This window comes from Pollicipes pollicipes, unplaced genomic scaffold (assembly GCF_011947565.3).
Source record: "Pollicipes pollicipes isolate AB1234 unplaced genomic scaffold, Ppol_2.1 Scaffold_4295;HRSCAF=5057_pilon_pilon_pilon, whole genome shotgun sequence".
Lineage (NCBI taxonomy): Eukaryota > Metazoa > Arthropoda > Thecostraca > Pollicipedomorpha > Pollicipedidae > Pollicipes > Pollicipes pollicipes.
In genome coordinates, this window is record NW_023596461.1 from 22,416,735 (window position 1) to 22,443,458 (window position 26,724).

General features: G+C 50.0%; 1 protein-coding gene across 1 annotated transcript; it reads right to left on the reverse strand.

Moving 5' to 3' along the window:
* Positions 1-429: 429 nt before the first annotated feature.
* LOC119097614 (metalloreductase STEAP4) lies at positions 430-26,122 on the reverse strand. Its single transcript, XM_037220655.1, has 3 exons — positions 26,042-26,122; positions 10,051-10,276; positions 430-653 (listed from the first exon to the last, which is right to left on the reverse strand). The coding sequence occupies exons 2-3, from the start codon at positions 10,248-10,250 to the stop codon at positions 440-442; spliced, it is 414 nt and encodes a 137-aa protein (XP_037076550.1). The 5' UTR covers positions 10,251-10,276; positions 26,042-26,122; the 3' UTR covers positions 430-439.
* Positions 26,123-26,724: the final 602 nt, after the last annotated feature.

Consider the following 26,724-nt stretch of genomic DNA (forward strand, 5'->3'; position numbering starts at 1 on the left):
CTGCAGGTACTCACTGCGTTGGAGAGCACGCTGCAAACACATGTTTCATCACTGGCGACTACAAGACCAATAAGGCTTTTCTATACTTAAAAACCATTCGAAATCACTTAGGAATGCATACATAGTCCATCGCCGTAAATCAAGGATGGCGTGACCCATTTTTTCATGACGTTGCATCTTCGTTGCCAAAAAAACGCTCACGCGATCAGGCTCTCGCATGGCCAGCATCGCTTCAACTCAACCTGAGAATACATACGTTAGTACCTCCGCCTCACCGCTCACCTCGCCCAAACCGCTAATCCACAACCGTGACCACGGTCCCGGAGATCGAGGGTGTCAATACCGCCTCCCTCACCCCACAAACGATGCGGCAGTTCCGTCCCCGCGTTACACAGGCCGCCTCCCCCAACCGTAACTCCCTCCCGGCTTCCCCGGGGAGTCAGCCCGGGCCCGTCACCACCGCTGACCTGCGACGGCGCACCGCGTCGTCACGGTTGCTGACGTCCACCAGGACTTTGTTCTGCAGCAGCGCCAGCGGCAACGCGTCGTAAAAGCGACGCGCCACGGCCACCACCACCAGCTCTGCCGAGTTGATGGCGTCCGCCTGCGAGGCGATGGTGGCGCCAGTGGCCTCGATCAGCCGCATCAGGTCCCTGGAGGCGCAGACTCTCGGTTATCACTGCTCTGGAGTGGTCTGGTGGCGCAGATTCTCGGTCATCACTGCTCCCGAGTGGTCTGGTGGCGCGGACTCTCGGTCATTACTGCTCCGGAGTGGTCTGGTGGCGCAGTCTCTCGGTCATCACTGCTCCGGAGTGGTCTGGTGGCGCAGACTCTCGGTCATCACTGCTCCGGAGTGGTCTGGGGGCGCAGACTCTCGGTCATCACTGCTCCGGAGTGGTCTGGTGGCGCAGACTCTCGGCCATCACTCACTGCTCCGGAATGGCTGGTGGCGCAGGCTCTCGGTCATCACTGCCCCGGAGTGGCCTGGTGGCGCAGGCTCTCGGTCATCACTGCCCCGGAGTGGTCTGGCGGCGCAGGCTCTCGGCTATCACTGCTCCGGAGTGGTCTGGTGGCGCAGGCTTTCGGTCATCACTGCTCCGGAGTGGTCTGTGCCGCACAGGAGGGCAATTTATTCAGGCCTATATCCAGCTGATCACGAACAGACCTGTGCTCCACGAGCCTTGAGGTCAGCATTTAATGTCCATGATTCGGACCAGTGCCCCATTTTAAAGTAATAATACGATATAAAGGACCAAGATACCAATATGAAGCATGGCAGAGGTACTCAGACTTGAATAGGTGTAGACTGTCCTCAAAAAGGCTGTCTCGCACGAATTAGTATAAAAAAGGCTTGCCTCTCCCGGCAGCCTGCATAGGAGATAAGCATCATCACACCGTTTATACGCGCTCGCGGTGCCAAAGACGGCTATAGGTGCGAGCCATTTCAAGCTTCATATTTACAGCAAGCGTCGCAGCGGCCAGCATGAACTTTAAAACATAACGTGCATTCAACTGTTCGGCTATTTGATATGACATCACGCTACATTTTACAAGATTCTAACGAAACGATTTCCAATGGTGCGGGCCCCGCACCGCATGGGCATCTGGTCTCTCTCCGATATCAAATGACGCTAGTGCTGTATCCATACACGGATCGTACGTAAGCAAAATAAGCTGTCAACAGCGCTCGTCACTTGAATATTGCATTACTGGAACGTATATGAATTGAAGGCGTGTATTGGTGGGATGCCCGGTTAGCGTGGCTAAATGTTTTAGACAGATACGGGTAAGTGTACTTCGTTATCGATCTTTACTCCTAAGTCATTGATTAAAAAAACAGGTTCGAGGTTTCATGTACCAATGGCGATACTTGAGCCCAACTGCTTCGTAACTGGGGGGTCAAATTGAAACATTTGAAAATTTGACGTTATTAGGATGGCCGTTAGCCCCATTTCCGACGGACTAGGCTGCTGGTCATCAAGACCCGGCTGCAGTCGTATACATGGTCGGCTGAACATGAAATATTGCTAAAAGTTTGACGCCAGCATACACTGACTGCAAGATATAATGGCTCGCAAAACGTCGTTAAGATGAGATGAGTGCGAATGAGAGAAGGAGAACGAAGGGGAAGCATTTCCGAGCACCGGAACGCATAATCCGTTAAACGGGGTTCCTCAGGTAATGACAACCCTCCCTCCGACTCCTAGCGCACAGGACGAGGCAAGTCGCTTTTTTGTGTCCCGAATAGTCCGTATGTCTGGGATCACTATTGGTATCCGTCTTATGTAGCCTTCCACACCGGAAAGAGAGCAAGGAGCTTCATTGGGATGTACGAGGAGCATTAAAAAACAAAGCAGCGTGGTTGATACGTTCGTACGATAGAGAGAGAGAGAGCGAGAGAGAGAGAGAGAGAGAGGAGAGAGATAGAGAGAGAGAGAGAGAGAGAGAGAGAGAGGGGGGGAGGGAAGGAGAGAGATAGAGAGGCAGAGAGAGGTGAACTGATCTATGATTTTCAGACTCTTTATGCAATACTTAGCTGATCATAAGATGAGATGGTTTAAGGGCCACTGGATTGCATATATAGACGCGAGGGTAGCTTAAGAGCGCCGTGGCGTGGAGCTGGTCGATTCAGCCCAATGGTAACTTCTATGTACGTCCACGCGTTAACACCCTTGAAGCAGCGAGCTTACACTTACCATTCCTAGACATGTAACGAACGAGGACGCCGTTATTCCGTCATCGCCAGGCCCTCTCGCTTCAATCGGTCTCCAACCACTCGCTTCCCCTTTGATACAGGAGCCGGGGGGGGGGGGGGGGGGGGCAGAGGGCGTTGCCTCCGCGCAGTGATCTCACGTCGCTGGTTATAGGTGGCAGCACCGGCAGCCAGTGATAGCCGGTGGCTCTGGGAGCAGTCCTGGCTGATGATCGGTGGCCTATCACCATCCAGACATGACGCGTTTTGTGGTTAGACCTGACGTACGCGGCACAACAGGTGCCCAGCTCGTCGATGGAGGTAACCAGCTCGCTTAGGGGTTACGATGCGATTCAAGGGAAGGCTTGAGTATGACCGTCTCAGGTCAAGGTGGCCTTGTGTGTTATTCCAGAAGTGCGCATGTGACCATTTGTACCAGGATTTGGATAAGCAAACTCATTTCTGAAATTAAGACTTCAAAACGATCTCCGGTAACACACTTAAACTCCAACTGTCACGTTAAATTCAACTGAAGAAAAAAGGACATGATTATTTGCCAAAGTGGCCCCCCAATGACAATGCAGCTCATCACTACCTATTGTCCCAAAAATGATATACTTTAAAAAATCATAGCCGCCCTCCACGCCATGTCTGCACTTTCGCGAAGACAGGTGGTTAAAATGTCTGCATTTTGCTATAGTATGTAGCGTTACGCAGCAAGTTTTAGGTTTTGTTTCATTTTTTGCTTATCATGCAAAGCTTCTTAAGAATTTCATAAAAGTGTCAAGATTATTATCACAGTGGCTCGGAAATAGAATGTCCTAACCTAACCTGCCTTAGGGAAGACAGTGACGCCAAGCCGCGTGCTAGGCATCAGGTGTTCCTGAGATTGCCTCATAGTGAACACATTCACCTGGAGCACAACCTCGAAAAGCACGGCTTTTATGGTAATATGCCTGATAAGCATCCGCCCAGCTCACTTTTTGAAGCACTGAACGACACCTTTGACTAGCCATTACGCGTATAACTTCGTAACTTTATGTCACGCCTTTCCGTTAATACGCGAGTTTCTATTTACAAGAAAGGAATGCGACGACCTACGTATCAATGAGAAGCCGCGTCATGACCTTGCATGGTACGTCATGAATCCTCAGTCCTGTGTGCTTAGAGGTCTTGGTTAGGTCATTATCCGCGTAACAAGCCAGTGGGTGCAAGTATTTGAGTCCAATCCCACCCGAGAAAGTTAACCCAAGTAGCAAAGCAGTAGCCGTGATATTTCTCCTCAGTCGCTTCACGCTGGCTTCGTTGTCCCATTCGCATCTTCACGACCAATTAACTGATCGCACCTGTGATGACCTGTACCTGTAACTGTACCTAACCGTGATTGGAATCCCCAGCGTCTCTTCATAAAAAGAGCATGTGTGCGCCTACGCGTCATCGATATCGCGTCATCGCGTCACGTGTGCACCTACGCATCTCTCATGACATGTGCACCTACGCGTCACCTATGACGTGTGCACCTGTGCATCTCCGACGACGTGTGCACCTACACATCTCTCATGACGTGCGCGCCTACGCATCTCTCATGACATGTGCACCTACGCGTCACCTATGACGTGTGCACCTGTGCATCTCCGACGACGTGTGCACCTACACATCTCTCATGACGTGCGTACCTACGCGTCACCCATGACGTGTGCACCTGTGCATCTCCGACGACGTGTGCACCTACACATCTCTCATGACGTGTGCACCTACGCGTCACCTATGACGTGTGCACCTGTGCATCTCCGACGACGTGTGCACCTACACATCTCTCATGACGTGTGCACCTACGCGTCACCTATGACGTGTGCACCTGTGCATCTCCGACGACGTGTGCACCTACACATCTCTCATGACGTGTGCACCTACGCGTCACCGATGACGTGTGCACCTGTGCATCTCTCATGGCGTGTGCACCTACGCATCTCTCATGATGTGTGCACCTACGCGTCACCGATGACGTGTGCACCTGTGCATCTCTCATGGCGTGTGCACCTACACGTCACCTATGACGTGTGCACCTGTGCATCTCCGAAGACGTGTGCACCTATGTATCTCTCATGACGTGTGCACCTACGCGTCACCTATGACGTGTGCACCTGTGCATCTCCGACGACGTGTGCACTTACGCGTCACCGTTAACATCACAGGACAGGTAAAAATGTGATAAGAAATTAGCCCCGGTGGCACATTTTTGCACTAAATCTAGGAATTACAGATGTCTGAAGTCTAGAGCGTATGAAAATGCACGCAGCACACACCCAGACTGTCTTTCCAGCTCTTTTTCGCCTTGATCGACAGATGTCATGTGCGACTTAAGTGTCTAATGGCCTTTTAAATGCCTGTGCGATAAGACGCATGTTCGTGGGCCGTTTTTTGTGAGAACGCATGTAACTTGACCAAACATTGTGTATATAGCAACTGCTTGTATTTAGCTGGAATACAATTAGCTCAGGTAAGCAAACAGCTATGGTGTAACACAGGAAGCCTTCAAAAGCCATTCGTTTCTTTCACCCCTCATAAGCCAAGAGGTGAATGAAGACTCACTTGGTCAGCCATCACCCTTGAAGCAGTAAGCAGGCTGCATCAGGCATGATTAGGTGGTCAGTTGACTTCTGACCTCTTAGAATGCAAGCAGTGGCTGGAATTCAGCGGCCTGGCATGACCTTATGAGACGCCACGCAGCTACAGTTCTCCTCTAGCAGTCCAGTTATACTAAAAACCATAACAATGTCTAAGCTTTTAACCACTTTGATCATTGTAGCAGGCGAGGGTGGTCACGAGCCGCATCGGGTTTCATGGGTGAAGCGAACAACAGGGGATAGATAGTGTCGAAAGAATGACAGGGTGCGACCGGAGCATCGTTACCGATATGTAAATAGCATGAAGTGAGGTCTCTGCGTAACGGTGAATCAAGCAGGCAAGTCGCAGGGTGACCGGGGTCAAGTGAGTTCAGTGATCTCGGATGACCCTGTTTGACCAGCCGTCGTTCCCCCGATCACCTTTGTGCTGAACTGGATCTAAAAATCTTGTTTGTATCATTTTGAAGGGAGGGTCTTATATTTGCATGGGGTTTTAACCGAAAAGCCATCCCGGAGATCATTACATGCAGTTCACAGCCCTGCGCTTATTAAGACCTAACCCCGTCTAGTTCCCGAGCTACATACCTGCGAAGGTGTGCACTGTTTCGTGCATGCTATTTTAAGTCAACAAAGCATCCAGGACGTAATGACATCACTCAAATCCCGCCATTCCATTCGTCATACGGCGATCAAGGCCAAGAAAGCCAACTGGCGTTCGTTCACATCTGGCGTTCGTGAGCACGATTTCCAGGCATAACGGCCGTCAATTGGCTGCCAATCAATGTTATGCAAGATACGATGACGCAATCAAACAATGGCTTATTGCCGAACACATTTATTACACAGAGAAATTGTGTTACCTTGCGCCGTCTTTTCCGCTTAAAGCGGGCTTATTTCATCATGAATGATGTTTGCTTGATTATTTTCAACTGGGGAATATTCCCTTTTACTATTATGCATCATTTCCGGCCAACGAGACGACGAAAACATTGGTATTCATTGACGACGAAAACATTGGTACAAAATCGTTGGTATTCACCATCCTAAACTTGACCCCATACTGGGAGCTTTGCAGATTGGCCGCACGCGTTTCACCGATACGCAGCTGCATGCCCGATACGCAGAGCACGGTATGGTGTCATATTCGTGGCGTTGTGCTCCGTAGCTCTGGCGTGTAGGCCGGAAAGCCAGCATTTCCTGTGCCCGCCCTCAGGCACGTTTTGTGACGTAGGAAGTCATCCACTGATCAAAAACCGAAAATCCGAACACCACTGGAGAACGTGCTCGAGTATGGTGGTCTCTACCGCGTCGTTTTATACTGCTCAATGATTACACGGATCTGGGAGAGGGGTGGTCGAAAATCGTGTCACCCTGGTAGGGCGCGGTTAAACTCACGATAATAGAGTACTCACTAGTCCGCATAGATATCACAGATGATTGCATTTCGGTGTAACTGTTATTACACAATCAAGCCATGCAAATGAAATCCTCAACAAGCCAGAATTGCATAGTTAAAGTCACGTCACTTGAAAAATTAAAATCCGTCACTTGTGGTGTCACAGTCAAATCTGGCTTCAGAATCGTGATTGTTCACATGAGGACCTGTTTTTCCATTATGAGCGACTGGTATATCGTAACAAGATGGCATATGATATGTCAAAATGAGCATTTGCGATCAATCGAATATATGATGTCATTATAACATGATGTATGATGGCATTAAACCTTATGTATGGTGTGAGTTGCTAGTTACCCACTTGGAGGTTCCGAAAGCCCCAAGATGCCGTCTCTCTCCGTCTGACTAGTATTGCAGAAAGATATGAATGATACCTTTCGGTATAAATAAGCAGCCGCAGGGTTCTGCATGCGGGCGGATATGGATAATTTATATATATATATATATATATATATATATATATATATATATATATGCATATACAGTTTTGAAAGATTCATGGAAAGTCGTGAAGAAAGTATTACGTACACCATCTCGGAAAGAAAAGATCACATGGGTTCTGCACCTACCTCAGAGTGTCATAGCTGAAAGATGTTGCACACCAATCAATGCTAACGTGCTGGGAGGCGGTGAGGTTTTGAAATGCATGTAGGCAGCCGGATGTGAGAAAAACAATTGTTTACTTTTTTAATGAGCGTCTAAATTAGTTTTCCCTCGATACACAGGGGATCCACACGTGACGTATGCAGCTAAATTATCATTCCGGCTTTCCCGATAGCCAAGGGACCGGCAAATACTGTCAAAGCTGTCTACAAACGTACCCGGCTTCAAATTTGCTCTGTACCATAGCAACAGACGCGCGAAAAACGCAAGGTGCCCGAAACTGCACAGACCGTTTACGACAGTCACGTCTTGACGACGTGATCACTCAGCTGGCCAAAAGGTTGGCATGAGGGGCCGGTATGCGATGAGTACAGCACAGCAACGTCACAACTGCGCCGCAAGCGCATTGCAGCGTCACAACTGCGCCGCACCAGAATCCCGCTGAGGCGAATTGTCCGACTGTCCGATATCTGCAAGCGCTGCCTCGCCCCGTTTGTGGTGGGGATGGCTGCCGCCCCGCTACTGCGTGACATGGTCCAATTTATGTAACGAAAAGCACCATAAACCGATTTGTCACCCTTTCACCACGCGTTCCAATGGCTGCCAATCGTTGCCCGCCGGGAATTGAACGGCACTGTGTTCCAGCGGCTGACCGTGACCGGCCTCGACAGGAGCGGGGCCGGGTCCTCGCGCAGGTTGTGGGTGCCTCAGCACCGGAACAGTGCCCCGTGTCAGGTTTCAGAGGCGCTAAATGGTGGATGTGACAAAACCACTACAGCAGGCGCGTACTCAACTGGAAGAATACAAGTCGGGTTGAAACCGTTTCAAGCAGCGAGTCGCACATGTATCATATATGGCCACGAGGGGGGGGGGGGGGGGTGGCGGTGGGGCATGGCCTGTAACAAATGTGGAAAGGGTTGGCCATGTATGTATCGAAGCAGTAAGATTTGATGAAGGGACCAGGGTATGGATGTTGTGATAAAACGAGCCGAATGTGCCGAGGAGCAGACATATTTAAGTTGGAGGGGGGAGAGGTCGCCCCTGACATATCGGAAGTGTGACTTGCGGCGCGGTGCTCTTCAGATGTTCACCGATCTCGAATATTCACATAATGCGTTCAAACCGACGAGCTCGGACAATAACCAAGGGCACGCATGCTCTATTTAGCAGGGTTCTCTCCCACTCCCAAGTGCACAGCTTTCACTGCGGGGACCCGGGCGCCGCTTGCAGTGAAGCGCAGCCATGGCACTCGTCATTACGCAGCCCGCTCCGCCCCAGCGTTGCGCTGACATGTGCTTATGCGTGAGAACGCCAGCTGGCCCGCCGGTAATGGCGCGGGACCACGGCAGCCATGGGAGCTTCGGATGGCCGCAGCCACATGACACGGGTCGGCCGCGGCCGGCCAGGTCGGGCCCGAGCCGGCGACGGCAGACATCCGCCCGGCAGCGCGCGGTGAGGCAGAAAGGCGGCGCGCGCAGATGGTGGGAGCGCGGGAGGTCTGGTGAAGGGACTGGTTCGGCTCACCCCGCCCACCGGTCGGTGTGGTGACCTACTAACACGGCGTGATCTCGCGGTAGACCCCAGGCTTTAGCGCCCATTCCAGCCACGTGGTATGGGCCGTGGCAAAACGCGTACACAAGAACAAACTCGGAGTGTGGTCGAACCGATTAATAACATGCTTTTAGGCGGCTCTTAAATTGCACTTAATGGAACAGCGAGGCATTAACGTGCCAACGCAACATCATCCGGCGCAGAGTTATCTTCGTTTCATTTTGTTTATGAATATGCATGAGCGGCACCGTGGGGTTGATGAGTGGTCTGATCGGTAATTCAAGCACCGCTACAACAAAAGGCGCCGTCTGCCACACTAAAAGTGCGCCATTTCAAGCTCCGTTTCCACCCGAGGGTGTCGGTCATGGGCACTCCAAGTGAAAACATGAATTGCACCTATCTGTTTTCACTCCATTTGCGTGGCGCACAAATGGCTCCCGCACTTGTTCTAAGCTTTGTTTGAATTTAATGGCCGTGAGATGCAATTTTGTTCAGTGGCCTCGGTCATTACTTGACCGACGCAGGTTAACAATTCGAAGTCAGTTATCGTTCTGAGACCACCTACACGTATTTTGTCCCGCAGTGCACCGTTTCACTAATAGCTACCCACTAGTGCCACTCTCGGTTACTGAGTAACGCAATACCTGACTCCGTGCTCTCAAAACCTCGGCCACAGACGTTTAAAGGTTAGACGAGAAAGGTTCCGAGTTTCGACCAATGGCCAGCCTTTAAAGGCTGCTATCCCAATCGGCGGCGAACGATGCCTTTGCCATTGGCTCGTCTGCTGACATATATTTTATCGCAACATTATTTACAGGTGGTTAGCTCCAACCGTGCGCGTTTTCTTGTATAGCTGACTTCGCTCTCAATTTGCTAGGTCCTATGTTTCCGATTTACACATAACTGTGTTTCTTGTTTCGTGACGCCTAAGCCATCTCACAGTAAGTTTCCCTTTCAGCCATGTGGGGCCCACGCACGCCTTTTCCCCGTGATCTTGGTGCCAATAGCTTCTGAAAGCCGTTCTCCATTTTGACGTCAATATCTTCTATGGAAACACATTTACGCGCCTATCTGCTCACGTCGGTCTGCTCACGCCTGTCCTGACGCCGAGATGCACTCACGCCTGTTTCTCCTTGCTCCTGGTGCCGAGGGTGACGCTGAAGCCGGCCGCCACCGCGCGCCGGGTCAGCGCCCGGCCGAAGTCGCCCGTTCCCAGTACGCACAGCCGCTTGACCTCGACCCCCGGCCGGGTCATCTCGAGGGCAGCTGGTGAGTCGACCTCCGCGTCACCGACGAACCCTCCGTTCCGATGGGAAGGCATCGCCTCTCCGCTGGCGAGCGGGAAGTCTGCGGACACAGGCGGACACTTCCGTTAGCGCTGGCGAGCGGGGAGTCTGTGGACACAGGCGGACACTACTGTTAGCGCTGGCGAGCGGGGAGTCTGTGGACCCAGGCGGACACTTTTGCCAGCAGACGGACTGTGTCTGTACATGATAAAAGACGCGAGGCCTGGACTGGACCGCGCAAGTCACTCCTCGTCGGCACATAGTCTCTCACGTCAGCACGTCGCGGGGGTTGGCGGAGACGCTAGCACGTCGCGGGGCACGTCTCCGCCGATGTCATGTCCGGCGTGCTGCAACGAAAATTGGTGACTCCGTGCATAAGATGTTACTTCTACTCGAAACAAGTTTCGGTGGTTTACCTGCCAGGTCGAGGCAGATTATGGCAAACCAAGTTTTTGCGCTTCAGTGTTGACTTGTCAGGGTAGGTCAAATAAGTATATTAATTACGAAGGTTAATAAACCATTATTGTGAGGAATGCAAAGCACTACAAGACCTGCTGCTGCAGCGCGGCCAACAAGGTTACGCAGGTGTGCAGGTAGACTTTGCGACCGGGAAGAGTCCAGATGTCCGTGTTCAGGGCATACCCTCAACATGACTAAGAAGCCAGAGAAGAGGTGTGTTGTGGCAGAGAGATGAACGAGAGAGAGAGAGAGAGAGAGAGAAGAGAGAGAGAGAGTGAGATGAGAGGAGAGAGAGAGAGAGAGAGAGAGCGAGAGGAGAGAGAGAGAGAGAGAGGCGAGAGAATAGAGAGAGAGAGAGGAGAGAGAGAGGAGATGAGAGAATAGAGTAGACTGACGGAGCAGCAGAGAGAGGCCACGGAGAGAGAGAGAGGAGAGAGAGAGCGATGAGAGGATGGGAGAGAGACGAATGAGAGGAGAGAGAGGGAGAGAGAGAGAGAGAGAGAGGGTGAGAGAGAGAAGTCTTCGGCCAAGTCAGATACTGGTCGTGGTCTGAAGGGACAATGAGAGTAGGCTCACTGCGCCTCTGCGCTTGTGACTCATGCGTGTGTGAAGACAAATATGCGACGCACATGACATGCTTTCACACAGAACCGGCCCAAACAAAACAGCGTATGGGCTGGGCCATGGGCTGCATGCCATTCTTAATAATACAGGCGGAGTTGGTGCGACGTGCTGGGGTAAAACAATATCAGATGAGCGGAGCTAATCTTAACGAGCGAGTCTAAGACCCACTGGCAGCATATACGCACAGCAAACAAACTAACAGACGCCACAAAATACAATAGACGCAGTACTTAATGTGAATCTGTTTAGATCCGTTCAATAAGCTATTGATCATTAACTGAGCGATCTTGGATTGCCCTGGTGCCTCAAACGCTTTTCAGCCTCGTGTCATACATTTATTCAGCTATCCACCAGGCCGTTCGCTAAATTATGGCTGATGAGCTCTACGTGTCGCTGCCATGGTAAGGTCAACGAGATTTAAACTCAAAGCATGTGTCGTGATATCTAAATTTCGGAATTATATTCAGTCGTTTTGTTAGTTAAGTGCATTTGCGAGGAATATTATGCATGCAGATCAGATGCTAGTAATAGCCTTATTCTTTGTAAATAAACCAGTAGAATGGGTAAAAAGATACGTTACAGAACGCATCAATCTCTCCATTTTCCTGTTTTTTCGATGGGGAACAATGCTATTACTACTGTCTTATCAGAATTTTTGTGGTGAAAAAAATGCGCATGAATCTATTGAGGATGGTAAAGCCCCATGGGCTGGAGGCCCTTACCGCCCCCCGCCCCCCATCTCCACCACTTCTGAGTTACACGCTAGATGCTAGCTGATGTTGCTTTCATTCGATCAAAACCCACTGCAGTTTTGAAAAAAACTAGCGTTTTCCCGCCCCCAGAAGCAAATTATGTCCTCACGCCTACCTTGCGTAGGCCTTTGTGTCGCAGTTGCTTTGCCCATGCATGTATATATATATATATATATATATATATATATATATATATATATATATATGCCTTAGCTTATAGATCCATGATGCGTACTGAGCAGCGATGTGTAATTTACAGTGGTGTTGCGCAATACTCCAACAGTCTACCCACAATGCTGTTATTCGTTTCAGTGACGACGGAGAAATGCACAACTCATGCTACGCCACTTGCACTATCACCTGCGTGATGGAGATGCAGGCAGCTCAGCACTCACGCAACGAACTAATTTCGCGCGCATTATTTCCTTGGTAAATGAACTCTTTAACTCTTGAATGAAAGGAAACAGCTGGGCATTTAAGTGCAAATTTAGTTGTGACTCATAGACCAACACGCAATCCACCCGATTGCATGCTCACAGACATAACGGGATCCCAGTAATGACAGTTAAATGCATGGGTTTTATTACACGAGTATTTGAACACCGTGTTGAAGGGGTAATGCGCCTGGACGAACTGGCACGTGTCTTTTAGCTACATTCACGACTGAATTATTTCATTGAGTTTGATATTCTCTCCCCACTCTTCCCCAGCGCCTGGACTGGCGACTTGATGACGACAAGTCACGCCAGCCTACCGCAAGGCGGGATTCCCGTTGAACTTCCAAGTAACAACAAATCAGACACTCATATACAACATGACGCGCAGCATGCACCATGACGTGGCTTCGAGACGACCATAAACGTGGCTCTTGCCCCACTGGCTGCCGACGGTGAGCACCAGCGATTACTTCCCGTTCTCTTATAGGTTGTCCAGATCTCATTTTGCCCGTGTCGCTTTCGGACATTGCCAACCTCAGCCGATCTGTTTCGCACGACTTAACGATCTAAGACGAGCACGCCTCGCAGACCGTGTGCTGCCGTGCTCTACGTCCCACATAAAGCCGCTGGAACTCCACGGCTGTAGAGCAGTTTTTCATTTACCGGGAACGTTTGACGTTTGAAGATACTGAAGCAAGCATCAGTTATGATGAAGCAAGCTCACTTATAACTATTGGTATGCTTTTCAAATGGAAAAGACCGCTCAAGACAGCTAAATTCTCTGTTTGGTGAATATGTTTCTCAACTTGTCATGGTTTGATTTCGCCATCGCACGTTGCACAATATTGATCGACAACCAATTGACGGCCGTCATATCTGTAAATCGTGTTCACAAACGCCAGATATGAACGCCTTGATAATATATTTTCTTGGCCTTGATCGCCGCATGGCTTAAGGAGTGGCAGGATTTGAATTGGATTATCATGTCATGAATGCCAAGGTCACTTTGAAATATTCCCCCCGAAATAGTTCCCCCATTTTCGCGGGCGTTTAGCTCATAAACTAAAGGGGCTTAGGTCTTAAAAAGGGCAGGGTTGTGAACAGCACCAAAAGGTCTTCTAGATGGCTATTTCAGTTCACCCCCCTGCCCCCTCCGCTCCCATAAACGTAGGGCAATCCCTATAAGGCTACTATTCAACATCGACTGAAAATAGCGCGCCGCAGCGCGCGTCCGGCCGTCGGAATGCTAATAACACCCATCCTGACGCGTGCCGGTTCCCACCACTGCGGCTGCTCCGATCCTCGGCAGCCTAGACAGGCGGGTTTTGCGCGAGCGAGGTGGGCCTCGGCGCCCCCGCCCCCTCATTCAGCTCTGCCCTGCCGTGACCTCCCGACCTGAGCGGAGCGGCGGTGAGAAAAGTGAAACCGTCGCGTCGCCGCGCGCCCGCTGATGGGGTCAGTGCGGCGGTCAGGGGTCCAACGCAAGTGGGGGCCCGGCCGTCATACTGAACAGAAGGTAGCGATTTACGAGCGCCCGCTAAACTGTCGGTATTCACGACTGAGTACATTGGGTCCGTTATCAGCGTCAAGCATATACGGTGCACGTTCCCCGACTGACTTTTATAGCAAATGGATTTACGCGCGACGCTCGCTCTGCCTTTGGTCCACGCTGATTAAAGGCTGCTTGAATTGAAAGAACAATATTTCGCGATGGCGTTGTGCCTACATTATCAAATATAATAATTACATTGCGGCTAAACCGTGGTGAAAGTTGGCCGGCCGGTACAAACATGATACGCTATCAAAATGGAAAATCAAATGCTGCATTTATGGCTTAGTTCAGCCGAGCTCCTGCAGCATGCACGTGCACTGACACGGTAGTATGCGCGATGTGTAGCCTGTTTGTCTGCGCCTGCCATCAATGCACATGTGCGAGTGGTGGCATGTGTTCTTGTGGACAGATCATCCTTCATTTCAGGCGTCATACTGACAATTCTCACAATGACAACAACGGAAAATAATATCTGCATAATGATGGGCTGTCACATCTTCAGCGTAACTCACGCTACATCGGCACATCATTAATTAGAGCTTGCGAGTCAGGGCAATACATCCTGAGGCGGCGCCTGTTAGGCACAACGGGTAAATCTGCCCAATCATTGACACAGGTCACGGTCGGATATTGTTCTAACGGGGGCTATCTGGCGTTCTCACGGGCAAGTGCAAGGCAAGCGCACGTTTAATAATATTGCTGAGGCGCTGAAAACCCATCCTAACCGGTGCACTGAACTGGTGGCATGTGTGTAGCGCTGCACGTGACTGCGACGTTGGCCATATACGGCCAGCTGAACCCGGCGTCGTCCTGCAGCGGCCATGAGGTGCGCTGACCCCTGGCGCCCTCAAGGACGTTATTGTCACGGCCACGGCTGGCTGGGTGACCCCCAGGGGAGCATATGTGCTAGCATACCGGTGAGCGGAGATCAGCGGCGGCGGAGCCAGCCGGACGCGCCTCTCACACGGAGAGGGCCGCTACAGCCTCGGTGATCTTGTCTTGCTTACAAACAATCTCCAAGGTATGCATATCAAATCCATCAGATGTATATATACATACATACATATGTATATATATATATATATATGTACATATATGCATATATGCATATATATATATATATATATATATATATATAATCCCAAGTATGTGCCAAGCCTGTACTTTTCCGCTTGCGCCATGATGGTGGTATTCGCATTTCCACGCATCGGGTGTGACCGTCACCTGTTTCTTGCCTGGTAATGGGCGCACGAAACCATTCAACTGGCCATCTCTTGCCGACGTCTGGTGACATAACTGTTTTGCATCAAATGACATAACAAGATGGCCGTATGCCACCCGCTCCATGGTCAGCCGTCCGGTTGTGTGCGGGAACACAGCAGATACGCATGTCCTAACAAAAAGTTAAAACAAAGCCTGCATAGATATCGTAGCGCCCTCTTTTCACAGCCTTTTTTTGATACCACACAACAGGATTGGGCTTGTGATGCTCGTGAAAAAGAGTATGCATGTGCAATACTGTGCTCCATGCATTGTGCACTGCATGCCTGCTACGAAAACAGACTTGAGACCATCAGGGTCAATTTCTGTTCCACGCATTCTTCACCCACATCCTTTCCTTTTCCACCAGGGCTGCATGACTCGCTTGAGTAAGTTGACTCCTGCTGAGTGTACCACGTTCAAGTCCGCAAAAGTAAAGCAATCACCGCATCCATCGAGAAATGGTCCATCAACCCACGCCTCGGCCGCCGAGTTGGTGTCACTGGAGGCCGTCGGACTTGCCGCCGACCTCCAGACTAGCGCCGATACGATCTGACTTCGCTGCGCGCTGGCAGCCGAGCACGCCGTCAGCGCAGACCGCGACCGCACGACCCCGGCCTTCGTCAAGCTCAGGCGCGGCCGCCGCCGCAGCCGCCGCGCCTCCTCGCCGAGCCCCCGGGAGCGGCGCTCGTGAGGTGGCGCTCGTGAGCTGGCCGCGGCGACCTCGGCAGGGCGCCAGGCAGCGCTGGTTAGGTCGACCGTTCACCGCTGGCGAGTGTCGAATGCGCCGAAGCAACGAGGTGCCGAGTTGGGGAACGGCCGGATGTCGGAAGCGGCCGCGACGGATGTGTTCAGAACACTGGCGTCTTGTGCGTTCCCTTTGATATGGCTCCGTCGCTACATAGATGAGAGGACCAATGGCTGCAGAGCTTATCACTCTTGTGCAAATATTTGTCTCACAGAAAAACCAGAATTTCCCGGGGAGACACGTAGCGATGGGTATCTAAAGCTGCCATGATAGCTAGTGTCGTGATCGGTCACGCTTTATGCCAGGCTTGCTAGGATGCGCTCCGGGGCACCAGGGACTTCCCTTTCATTCCAAACCCAAACAGCCTTCGCACAACTAGAAGCAGGCACCCCACACCAACTAGGGATTTCCACGAGCGTAACTTCCCATGGTTTAAAAAGAAAAGGCGTGGTGAGGATGGGCCACGGTCATCATGCCCATAACATCCAAATATTTCCCGATATTTCGGTGCGTGGGTGGTCTCGGCCATGCCGTCCAGTGACCATGGCCGTCACGCTCTGATACCAGCCTGGAGAAAGCATGTAACATCCTAGCAAAAACTGACAGCAGGGTGTTTTCAGAACCATGGATTTTGTAACGAAGCCAAGTACCTTACGATACGATCGTTATGCATTTCACACATTATCTTGGCACCGCCCAGTGTAATGGGCAAACTGCGATTCCCTGGGAGGGCAAGCCCGCCATTGCTGTCTCAGAATTTCGTTGCCGCATCGTAAGTTCAAAACGGAGATCTCAGCCAGGAACCGCTAAGTTGACATATATGACGTACTTTTCGCCTAATAGACATGGGCGGCGGCACATGTTCCTGGTCGTTCGGACGGGGTAATCCATCGATGATCCGAGGTATGTTCGTACTCCGAATCTTCTCAGTTTAATCTGCCAAATTCCTGCGTGCATTATGGCCCTAATTGTATCGCATTGTATTGCTTCGCTTGTTCCCTCAAGTGGTGTTAACTCTTTAGCTGGCGTTGCGGCCAGACACGATTGTTTACGCCGGTAGGGTGACCTGCCTTTGGTAGGTGTGCCGCCGAATACGACGGTAGGTGCTTTGCTATGTACGACGAATACACCTTGGTATGAGCCCGTGCTGACTGCTGCGCTGTGTAGGAGTATGGACGACATGTCAAACCACCCGCAGTTCTGTCGGACAAGAACGTCGCAGAAAAAAATGAGCATGAGCTGGATCGGCTAATTATGGCAGGTAGGATCAAGGATAACGTAGAAAGCACCATGAAACAAGTGCTTACAAACACAAAGTCATTTTTCTATCTGGGACGGGTGGGACGGTAGGGGGTTCCAAGAAAGCAAAAAAGCAAGAAGAGGCGCAACCGCGGGTGTGCAGTGGGCAAGAATGACGTTTTCATTCAAGAGTACAAGATCTTCGTGTTATCTTGTTACAGTTCATGTCCCGTTACTGCACTAGTGACCAGAGTTATAATGACCGAGTCAAGGCGTGTACGTAAATTTCGAAAATAGGTATGCGGTACTGAAAAGGCTTCAGCACCGCCGACTTTGAGTCGGTGACTTGTTTCTGCTCGAGGTCCACGTCCACACTCAGGTTCTCAGGTCCTCGTCGTATAATGTGACCACTTTCAAAAGTTACCCATATTGCCTTCTTGTTTTCGTAGGTTTGAACTTACACCGTCACTTTTAAAAGGAAACATTCAAACGTTACCCGCCAAGCGTTTTCTGACGCTTTCCTGCGCGCTGCGTTGACTTTACCTACTATGAACCCGCTGCGGTGTATCCATAGTTCTGACCAGCGACCTATGAAGCACATGGCGACACGTAACTTCTGTTACGAGGAAGGCTGCAGCCGTGGAAGAAGTAAAAACTGTGCCTCGCAGGTTTACTGATTATGAAGACGCCCTAGATTTGCATTTGTTTGAAACGCGGTGTTTCTGTCTCATTTCAGCATACGAATATCGCACTCTTCTGAAAAGCTCAGCAAGCGCTTGTTTTACGCTCGCATGCAAATGCGAAGCAACTCTGTTTACATGCCTTTTACGCTTGTCAAATTTTGAGTCTCACTTCTGTAAAGAGCTGATGGAGAAATGGAAACCAAGCTGTTATTAGCGACGGCACACATATTTGGTTCTGGGGTGCAGGGACAGCTTTAGCCATGGGTAGCCGAAGTCGACCCTGTGAACCCGGGCCGGGATCTTGCCGACGTTGCTTCGGGATTCCCCAGCGTGCCGCAACGCCGGTGTCGATTACTAACTTTTCGGGCATTCTGACCTCCAACATGCTGGCTTCATCACTAGTAGGTCATAACCCGTCGAATTAATGGAGCAGGTGATGGGTAATGAGCAAAGGTAATGAGCAAATTGCGCCCAGACGTGTGCCTACTTCTTAAGGTTTCTTCTTAGGAACCGGTTCCTGGCTCCTGGTTCAGGATCCAAGAAGAACCTAGGAGCCAGTCTGGTATCAGGCCTAGAGATTCAGCAGAAACCAGGACCCAGACTCATTTGAAGTGGAACGATCCAGCAAGAACCAAGATTCAGCCTACAATAAGCCGAAAAATTCAGCAAGAACCAAGATCCAGTCTTATACCAATCCAACAGAACCAGCGAGACCCGAGATGCAACCTGGTATTATGCTGAAAGATCTGGCAAGAGCCAAGACCCAGCTTAAGACATGTAGAGAGCCAGCAAGAACTGACATACACCTCAAGATGAAGCAAGAGATACAGCAACGACCAGTTTCTAGTCTTAAGTGATACCAAGGTAGGCAGCAAGAACCAGCATCTTAACTGAGTCTCCTGCCAGCCTTGATTTTCGAGCTTCAGCAAGGCGTTACTTGGATGTAGAATCTTCCAAAAAAGTTTGAGTGGGTGAGCAGGGAAAATGGCTTCAACCTATTTCCACGTTTTGTCTAGTGGTTGGAAAGGCTGTGGCGACCCAACACCTACATCCCCGGTGTTCCAAAAAGTTGATAAAAATAAATGAGAACACTGCACTTTTATGCACGTTGGTTTCATTCATTTGTATCAACCGATTATTATTATTATCAAAGCAATGATACAATTATCTGAATGTTACTCTTCCATTTTTTCTGCGTGCATGCAGTCTTGTACATATAACTCAAAAATTCACTTTTGACACTTGAAAGTTGCAACGTAAGCTTTTCTCAAAGAATGACGTGTGGAATGTCTGCGGACATAGACTATTGCTGCTTCACCACAAGAATTCCAGATACGCTGAAAGTATTGCTATCTTGAAAACATTGCGCCTGCCAACAAGTCCTTTCCTACCATTCACTGCCATGGAAGCTCCTTTTCAACCTACTAAGCCCTCAGCAGCCACAAACACGCATGACAGATATGCGAACAAAGATGCCCATGACAAGAGAGCCCGGGGTGATTTCACAACATGCCGCGCGTGCACCGCCGGCCCTGGCGCACATGTCTCAATAGGGCGCGGAGAGAGGCGGAATGGGAGCGGAAACGCCTTCCGCCCGCTCGCTGCGGCGCGATCCCAGACCGGAAACCGAAGAAGCAGAAGTCGTTGCGTTGCGCGTCCCTGAAGCCCAGAGGCGGACCCAGCCTTCGGTTTGGGGATCAGCTCTTGAGCGCGCGCTGTTAGGGATTCTGACGGCGTACGCTGTTATGAAATGAATGACGTTACACTCACGCGGAAGCTGACTCAACATAAACATTTGAACTCAGTGCCGAAAAACTAGGATCTGAAGGCCTTTCTTAGTCAGGCAAAACATTCATGCTGCGTGACATACCCTCCCTTCAAGATTCCACGACACTTCAGCACTGTTATTCCACGCCGGCCCGGGGAGCGGGGCCGCCTAGCTCAGCCCAGCCTCCCAGTCTCAGGTCACGTGACGCCCGTGGCGCTGCTCGACAGCCATCCGGTCTGTGACAGGCTATCGCTTTCACGCGTCCTTGCTTGACCGGTCAGGTGGATCTAACGGGCTCGTTTGAGGCGGCAAATGGGGTGAAATGGGCATGTCCCGGCAACGCATGACATGGCAGACATGTTAACATGTCGGCGCGCTCCTGATGGATGGGCCATGTTACTCGGGTGGGTTGGATTTTTAACCGGTTTTGATTTGATTATTTGATCCATCCGCGCTTAAATTTCGAAGAGGGGTTGGCAATTAAAAAAGGCAGTGTCTACCAAAAAGTATTTGAGCAGTTGATTATGCATAACGTTGTGGCATGCTGTGTTGATCCACTTGGTACCTTCCTTTTTGCAGAATTCACGCCTTGTGGTGCAACAGCTTTGAGAAGTTTTAGCTTAGTCCACGGGCGGCACCACTCATTTTAAGACGGGGTCAAAATTTTTCAGGGGGCCTCTTTAACAAAGTGGGGCCTCCTCGCAGGGGAGCGCCCGGACAAAATAATATTCGACGGGAGAGGATACTAAAGGCGCATGCCCCACCTTATTGTAATGTTTCAGGCATTAATATCCACATGAATAGTGTCAGCAGTTAAAAATAAAAATCTAGTCGATAGCCTGTGACTAATCCAAGGGCGTCTTACGATAAAGAACCTCCTTGCCCTAGAACGGGGCTTCCCGCTCCAGTAAAGGACATCCTGATGCATGCATGGTCCTCCTAATACAAGATAGCTCTTCCTTCCAATTTTCAAAATGGGTCTCCAGATCCAGCGAAGGGTGTTATATCAAAGGCATCCTGATTTAGGACAGAGGCCTTCTTGCATATAGGAGGGTATTTGGCATCAGCACAGTGGCCTTACAATATGTACTGTCGCGCCCAGAATGTGGCCAAAGCAGATTTGCGGGTGCTTCACGCCACCGCGTGGCCATAAAAACGCAGCGAAATATGGATCTAAATGAAATGTTCCATGTTTCAAGATAATTGAAGCACCAGATGTGATGAAATAAGCTCCTTATAACGGTTGATATGCTCTTAAATGGAAAAGACTGCTCTAGACTTCACTTTTTCTCTGTTGAGGAAATATGCTCCTCAATGCGTCAGTGATTGATTACGTCATCGTTCCTTCCACAACTTTGATTGAAAGCTAATCCACCGCCGTTATATCTGGAAATCGTGCCCACGAATGCCAGTTATGAACAACTCAACAAATATATGTTTCTTGGCCTTGTTAGCCGTATGACCAATAGAATGCGTATTATGACATTATATATATATATATATATATATATATATATATATATATATAAGTGATTATGCATGCATATATATATTTATGTATGTACACATACATCTTACCTCTATATTTCCACTCCTCTTTCAAAAGCGGTTCGCCTGATGCAAGAGGCAGGCGGCGCCGCGAACTTCGGGCAATCTCCTGCCCGGGACACGTTTTATCCCAGAAGTGCAGCGATTGGAACTCTGTTCCCAACCAGCCATTCCATTGTTTCTTTCGGCCTTGAGATTTGTGTCTGGATGTCCGCCCCGCGTGCAATGCTCTCCCGGTCATGTTTGCTTTAAAAGAACTCCCCGGGCGCAGATAACCGAGGTAGTTGACGCGTTCGGAAACCAGAAATATTTGACACCTCCCCGAGATGCTGAGCCACTTCTATCTTCAGTATGATATTTTACGGACAACACCGCACTCCAGGGTCAATTTCGATTGCAATTGTGTAATTGTGTGCATTTTATAAAAAAAACGTCACCCACACTTAAATCGAGGGTTTCTAATTGCTGATGGCACAGTTGACATCCGCACTGACGACACAGCCATTCTGAAGGTAGTATGCGTGCAATCATGCGTCTCATTGAACAACATAAGCCGTCGTCTTTGTCGGAGATGTGACCGGATTCATATAATATGTTAAGTCACAGTGACCCGACTACCCTTTCCAAACGGCTAAACTGCTCTTTAAGTCAATTTTCACACGATGTGAAATCACTAAAAATGCTGATCCTGCCTCGGAGTGACCGTCAACCATCACGCACGTCTCCCCTCACACGATGACCAACGCAGATTGCGTTCGCCGACGTCACAAGGGTGTCCCGCGCCGCTCTCATTTCCAAGACCCGGACGCCCGTTTACTGCACCGTCACCCGGCGGTCTCGTCACCCTGGCATGTGCTCGGCCAGGGGCCGGCCCGCGGGCTCGTTACATAAACAGGCGGCCAGAGGACCGCGACTGGCGCGGCTTCTGGTCAGCCCCTGATTCGCATGCTGGTGAGGCATCAACAAGCGGGGGCCCGGACGCGTGGGGCAGCTGGCTGCCGCTGGCGCCGGCTCTGTTACGTAAGGCCTGCCGACAGCGGCGCAGAGGCGGGGACTGTGCCGGGAACAAAAAGCTCCTGCACTACGAAATGTTAATCCCTTCTTCCATGTGTCATCTGATCACACATTTCGGGTCACATTCGCAGGAATTAGTGGTTACTCATAACGCAGGGTACCGTGATGGCAACAGCACCACAAGGCAGAAGGCAGGGAAAAAGCTGCCCCATACTGCTACCTGCAATGATCCAATAACTGAGCTGTGCCGCTCCTCTAAGGTCCCGTTATATAAGGCCATATGTGCTGTAGTTGTAAAGCAAATATAACCGGATCATACCAGCATGCCGCCGAACTTTAACGCTCTTGAGCTTAACCGACTGAACCGAAATTAACCATCTGATCGATGACTGTTCCTATGACACATACACATACATACTTGTCTATTTGTTATGCAGCCCGTCAAGTGTGCGTGGTGTTTAAGACGCTCTCAGGTGTGGGTTAATTTGACCCCCCAGGGGATTTCCCAAAATAATTCCCGAACCGCGCGGCGTAACCACGCCAAACTTTGCTTAGCTGTAGGCAACTGAATAGCAGATTCCTCGCTATCAAAAGGAAATGTGCCTTGTTAGATCGCTGAACTATGGCAGGTCAAAGTCAGCCCGTGGCTATCAGCGGAAGCGATTGCTGTGGAACCGTTCTATCTCATGCGACAGCGGAGTGCCAGATGAAGCCATATATCTCTGAGATAGTTTCTTAGATAGTTAGCCAATTTATTTTAAGACCACGACAAATTACATTGCCCTTGGGTTAGGTATGAAAATCAGAACGAAGTGAAAACCAACCTGCCTTTTAGCGGAAGGCTTTCCCGTATGCGGTGGTTTCCGGTGCTTATTACAAATTTTCTTATAACGGGGCGGCAAAAGACATCTTTCTTAAACTGTTTATCAGTCAGATGAGATCACTCACCTAAAATGAACCAAATCAATCTATTATTTCGAGGAACTTGTCGCCAAGCGTAATTCTTGTCGCTTAGTTGAATTCAAAAATCATTGCAATCTCCTAGGTTTTGCAGCATTACCTTTAAACGTCAAACAAGGTCGCTGACCTGAAGTGAACACCAGCGACCTTTTGTTTAGAGTAGGTATTTAGGTTCAAGGCGGCTGTATGAGGAGCTCTAGGGGTGCCGTGGATACCAATCTGAATTTTGACCTTGTTTGACATAAGTTGACCCGAAAAGTATGGCCTAAGAACCCCAAATTGATCGAAGTAAGATCATACGCAGCCCAATCTACCCCGAGAATTTGGTGTTTCTAGCTTTTTTAGTTGGGGTATAAGGAATGTCAAATTGCCCCGCCTCCAGCCGAGTGCGCGTATGCACTCGGCCACCCGGGCGCCTTTTAAACAACGACTCGTCATATGCACTGAAGGGAGCGCCGAGCGTTTTATATTATAACCCAATAACCATTCGAAGGTTTGTTCAACTACTGCGTCCCACTATCTTGCAGGTTGGCTGCTTTTAGAGTAAGACGACGTCTGGTTCGACAGCTTAGGTGATAGCAGTGACTGGGTCGTGACGGGTCGTGACAAAAGCAGAACAGCGACGGCCGATCAGGCTCACCCACTCCCATCCATCTAAAGCGATCAACGGTAGCCCTAAAGCATCGCATTGAAAGATATGACGTGTGAATCGCGTACGTTTACACCAGCTCCCCGGGACGTCCGTGGCCACCACGGACACGCCGGAGACAAAGTAGTTAAAAGGGCATTATATTTTATTTTAAAGGAGTTTGACGTCAAAGCGCGGTGCCGATTTGCGTAAGGTCTTACTTAGATGTGCAGTGCATTTGCTGTGTAGAATCCTGTCAAAGATCTAACATCTTTCAAACCGTATGGCGACGGCCGCGGTTGATGATTGGTTCATGTGAGCCAGGCCTGGTAGCGAGTATCGGACGTGACGTAACGCACTTACACTGATGTCATCGGCCAACAGAACAGCCGCCACTAACCCTTAGAACTACGACTTATGAGTTATGACTGTAACCTTTGCGTGCTGCGGCACCACCGTCCTTTCGGCACAGAACTCATTTTCGCAACGTTGAAGAGTTTTGTTGCAGAACAATTGCTTAAAGAGAGACAGGATTTACTTTCTGCGGCATAATGCAGGACAAAAAAGCGAGACTGGTACCATGCATACGCCACAATGGCCTTGGCATTCAAGCTGTGAAAAGGTATCGCTACTGCCAAAAGCCAGAGAATATATATTTCGTTACGCACCACCGAGCAGTTGGGACCTTGATTCGGAAACAAATGACACGTTCGCATGAGTATGAACACCTCCTGGAGCCCTGTTGGCTATATTGTTGTTATTTGATCTTTTTGGAAATCGCAGGATGAAACAAAATATTCCTTCGCTTTACACAAAGGCGCGCGCAGGAATTTCCGAAGGAACAAAATCAAACGAAGTACTGAAAACCTAGCTTAGCGCGTCTCACGTGCTCGTAATTCACTGCATGACGTGAAACAACATCCCATCGAATTGCCAATTTCGACTACAATACTACGATCCCATCTCGCACGTTGGGGTGTAGAGCTCTTTGTAAATATGTGACTCCATGTAAATACCGACCTACTCGCTCACCCCACCTACGACCTCATGTATGTGGCAAATGTAGTCAGGAGTCGTAGCAGGCGGCTCATGTTTCATGCACACCCGGCGGCTATCACGTGCAACTACGAACCGTTTGCAAATTAAATACGCGAGGAACAAAACGCAATCTTGGAATGCGTCCCCAGTTTATGAAATATTTCTGCAATTTACAGCGGTCGACACAGAATTCCAAAGCTATGCATGCTGACAGTGTGACGCCTAATTACGGTGATGAGCTAAATTATGCACCCGCATACCTGCAGCAGTCGGCATTTTTCGATCGTTCTCGGGCCGCTGGAACAACTGAGGTACAGTAACATTATAATCTACCACTTAAATTGCAGTTTTCATCATAGTTGAGCCATGACACGTTTTCAATATGTCTCATGATGATGTGGCACCTTAAGGTCTGTTGACAAACATCATCCATCGAAGTAGAATGTCTTATACTGTGGTGGTGGAGTCAGACTCCCCGCGACTAATATTGCTTACAAAACAATGCATTCAATGGTGACATAAATTGTACTGACTGGAAATATGCAGTCCTGCTTTCAACTCGCAGCGTCGGAACATATCCAGCAGGTGGCGTCTCTCTCACAAGCATTTAAGCGCGACGTGGCTTATTGGTGGCATTGCATGAAACGCCACATCAATACGACATGACATTTGGCACATAAGAGAGACATGGCGCAGCACGCCGCCACATCAAGCAAGCAATGACACATTAGTGTCAGATGACACATGACACATCAGTGGGACAAGGCACATCACGTCTTCCAATGGGGACAGGCAGGCGGCGTCCTGTGTGCAGCGCGGTTGCGACTTTTCTGAGCAAATACCCCCCGGGAGTGGGTTGGTTTTCCATTTTGGACTTTGGGACGGGTTTTCAGCACCCCAAAAGTGGTAGCTCTGGTTTTGACTATTACGTTAAAAGGAAAGCTAAAAAAAGAAAATCAATTGCGATTTGAATAAGCCAAGACAGCCTTTTGCGCTGCTCTGAAACAACGAACAGCCGCTGCTGTCCACAAAATTACGCACCAGATGTAGCATGAAAGCACAGAGTCCTTGTCCGCAAGACATCACACCGTCCCAACCGCACAGACCACGACTGACCTGGGAGCCTGACTTGCAGTGTGTGGGGTCTCGCTGCGGTCGACACCGCCCTCTCTCCTGTGGCGTCGCCCGTGCCTATCTCTTGCACCGCCTGGCAGACACTGGCAGGCCCAGGTGGGGTGCGAGCCACCGGAGTTCGGGGGGGGGGGGGAGGGCTGCCCGCCGCTGTGCCCGGTCTTACACAACCCCCCGAGCGAGCTTGTGGCTGCTGCCCTGCTGTGCTGCGTCATCGTGTGGGTTTTTCACGTGCTCGGCGACCAGTTCGAATAATTGCTGTGCTTGAACAGACGCTCAGGCATTAAACACCGGGATATTAAAGGGTACGACTAGTTCCCTTGAATTAGTACCGCGGTTCTCATGTCACGACCCATATTCAACGGCACACTTGACTACTGTATTGAAGCCTCCGGCCTCCCTCCCTGAAATCCTCTGAAACTTCCAGCCTCCATGTTGTTAATTATTTCATTGTTTGCTTGGCTCCCCCATATTTTTCCTGAAATATTGCAAACATGAAGTAAAAGGTGAAACATCGCGGGAAGCCTCTTCATCTGGACGTTGTTTTCTGGCATTTCCTATCAGAGTATCACGGCGAGTTTTACAGCGGGTGTTGCGTTTTTTATGTTGGCAAAAAGGCCAGGAGCTTTCCCATGACAGCCATGCTTCCCTCTGGTTACCATTCAGAT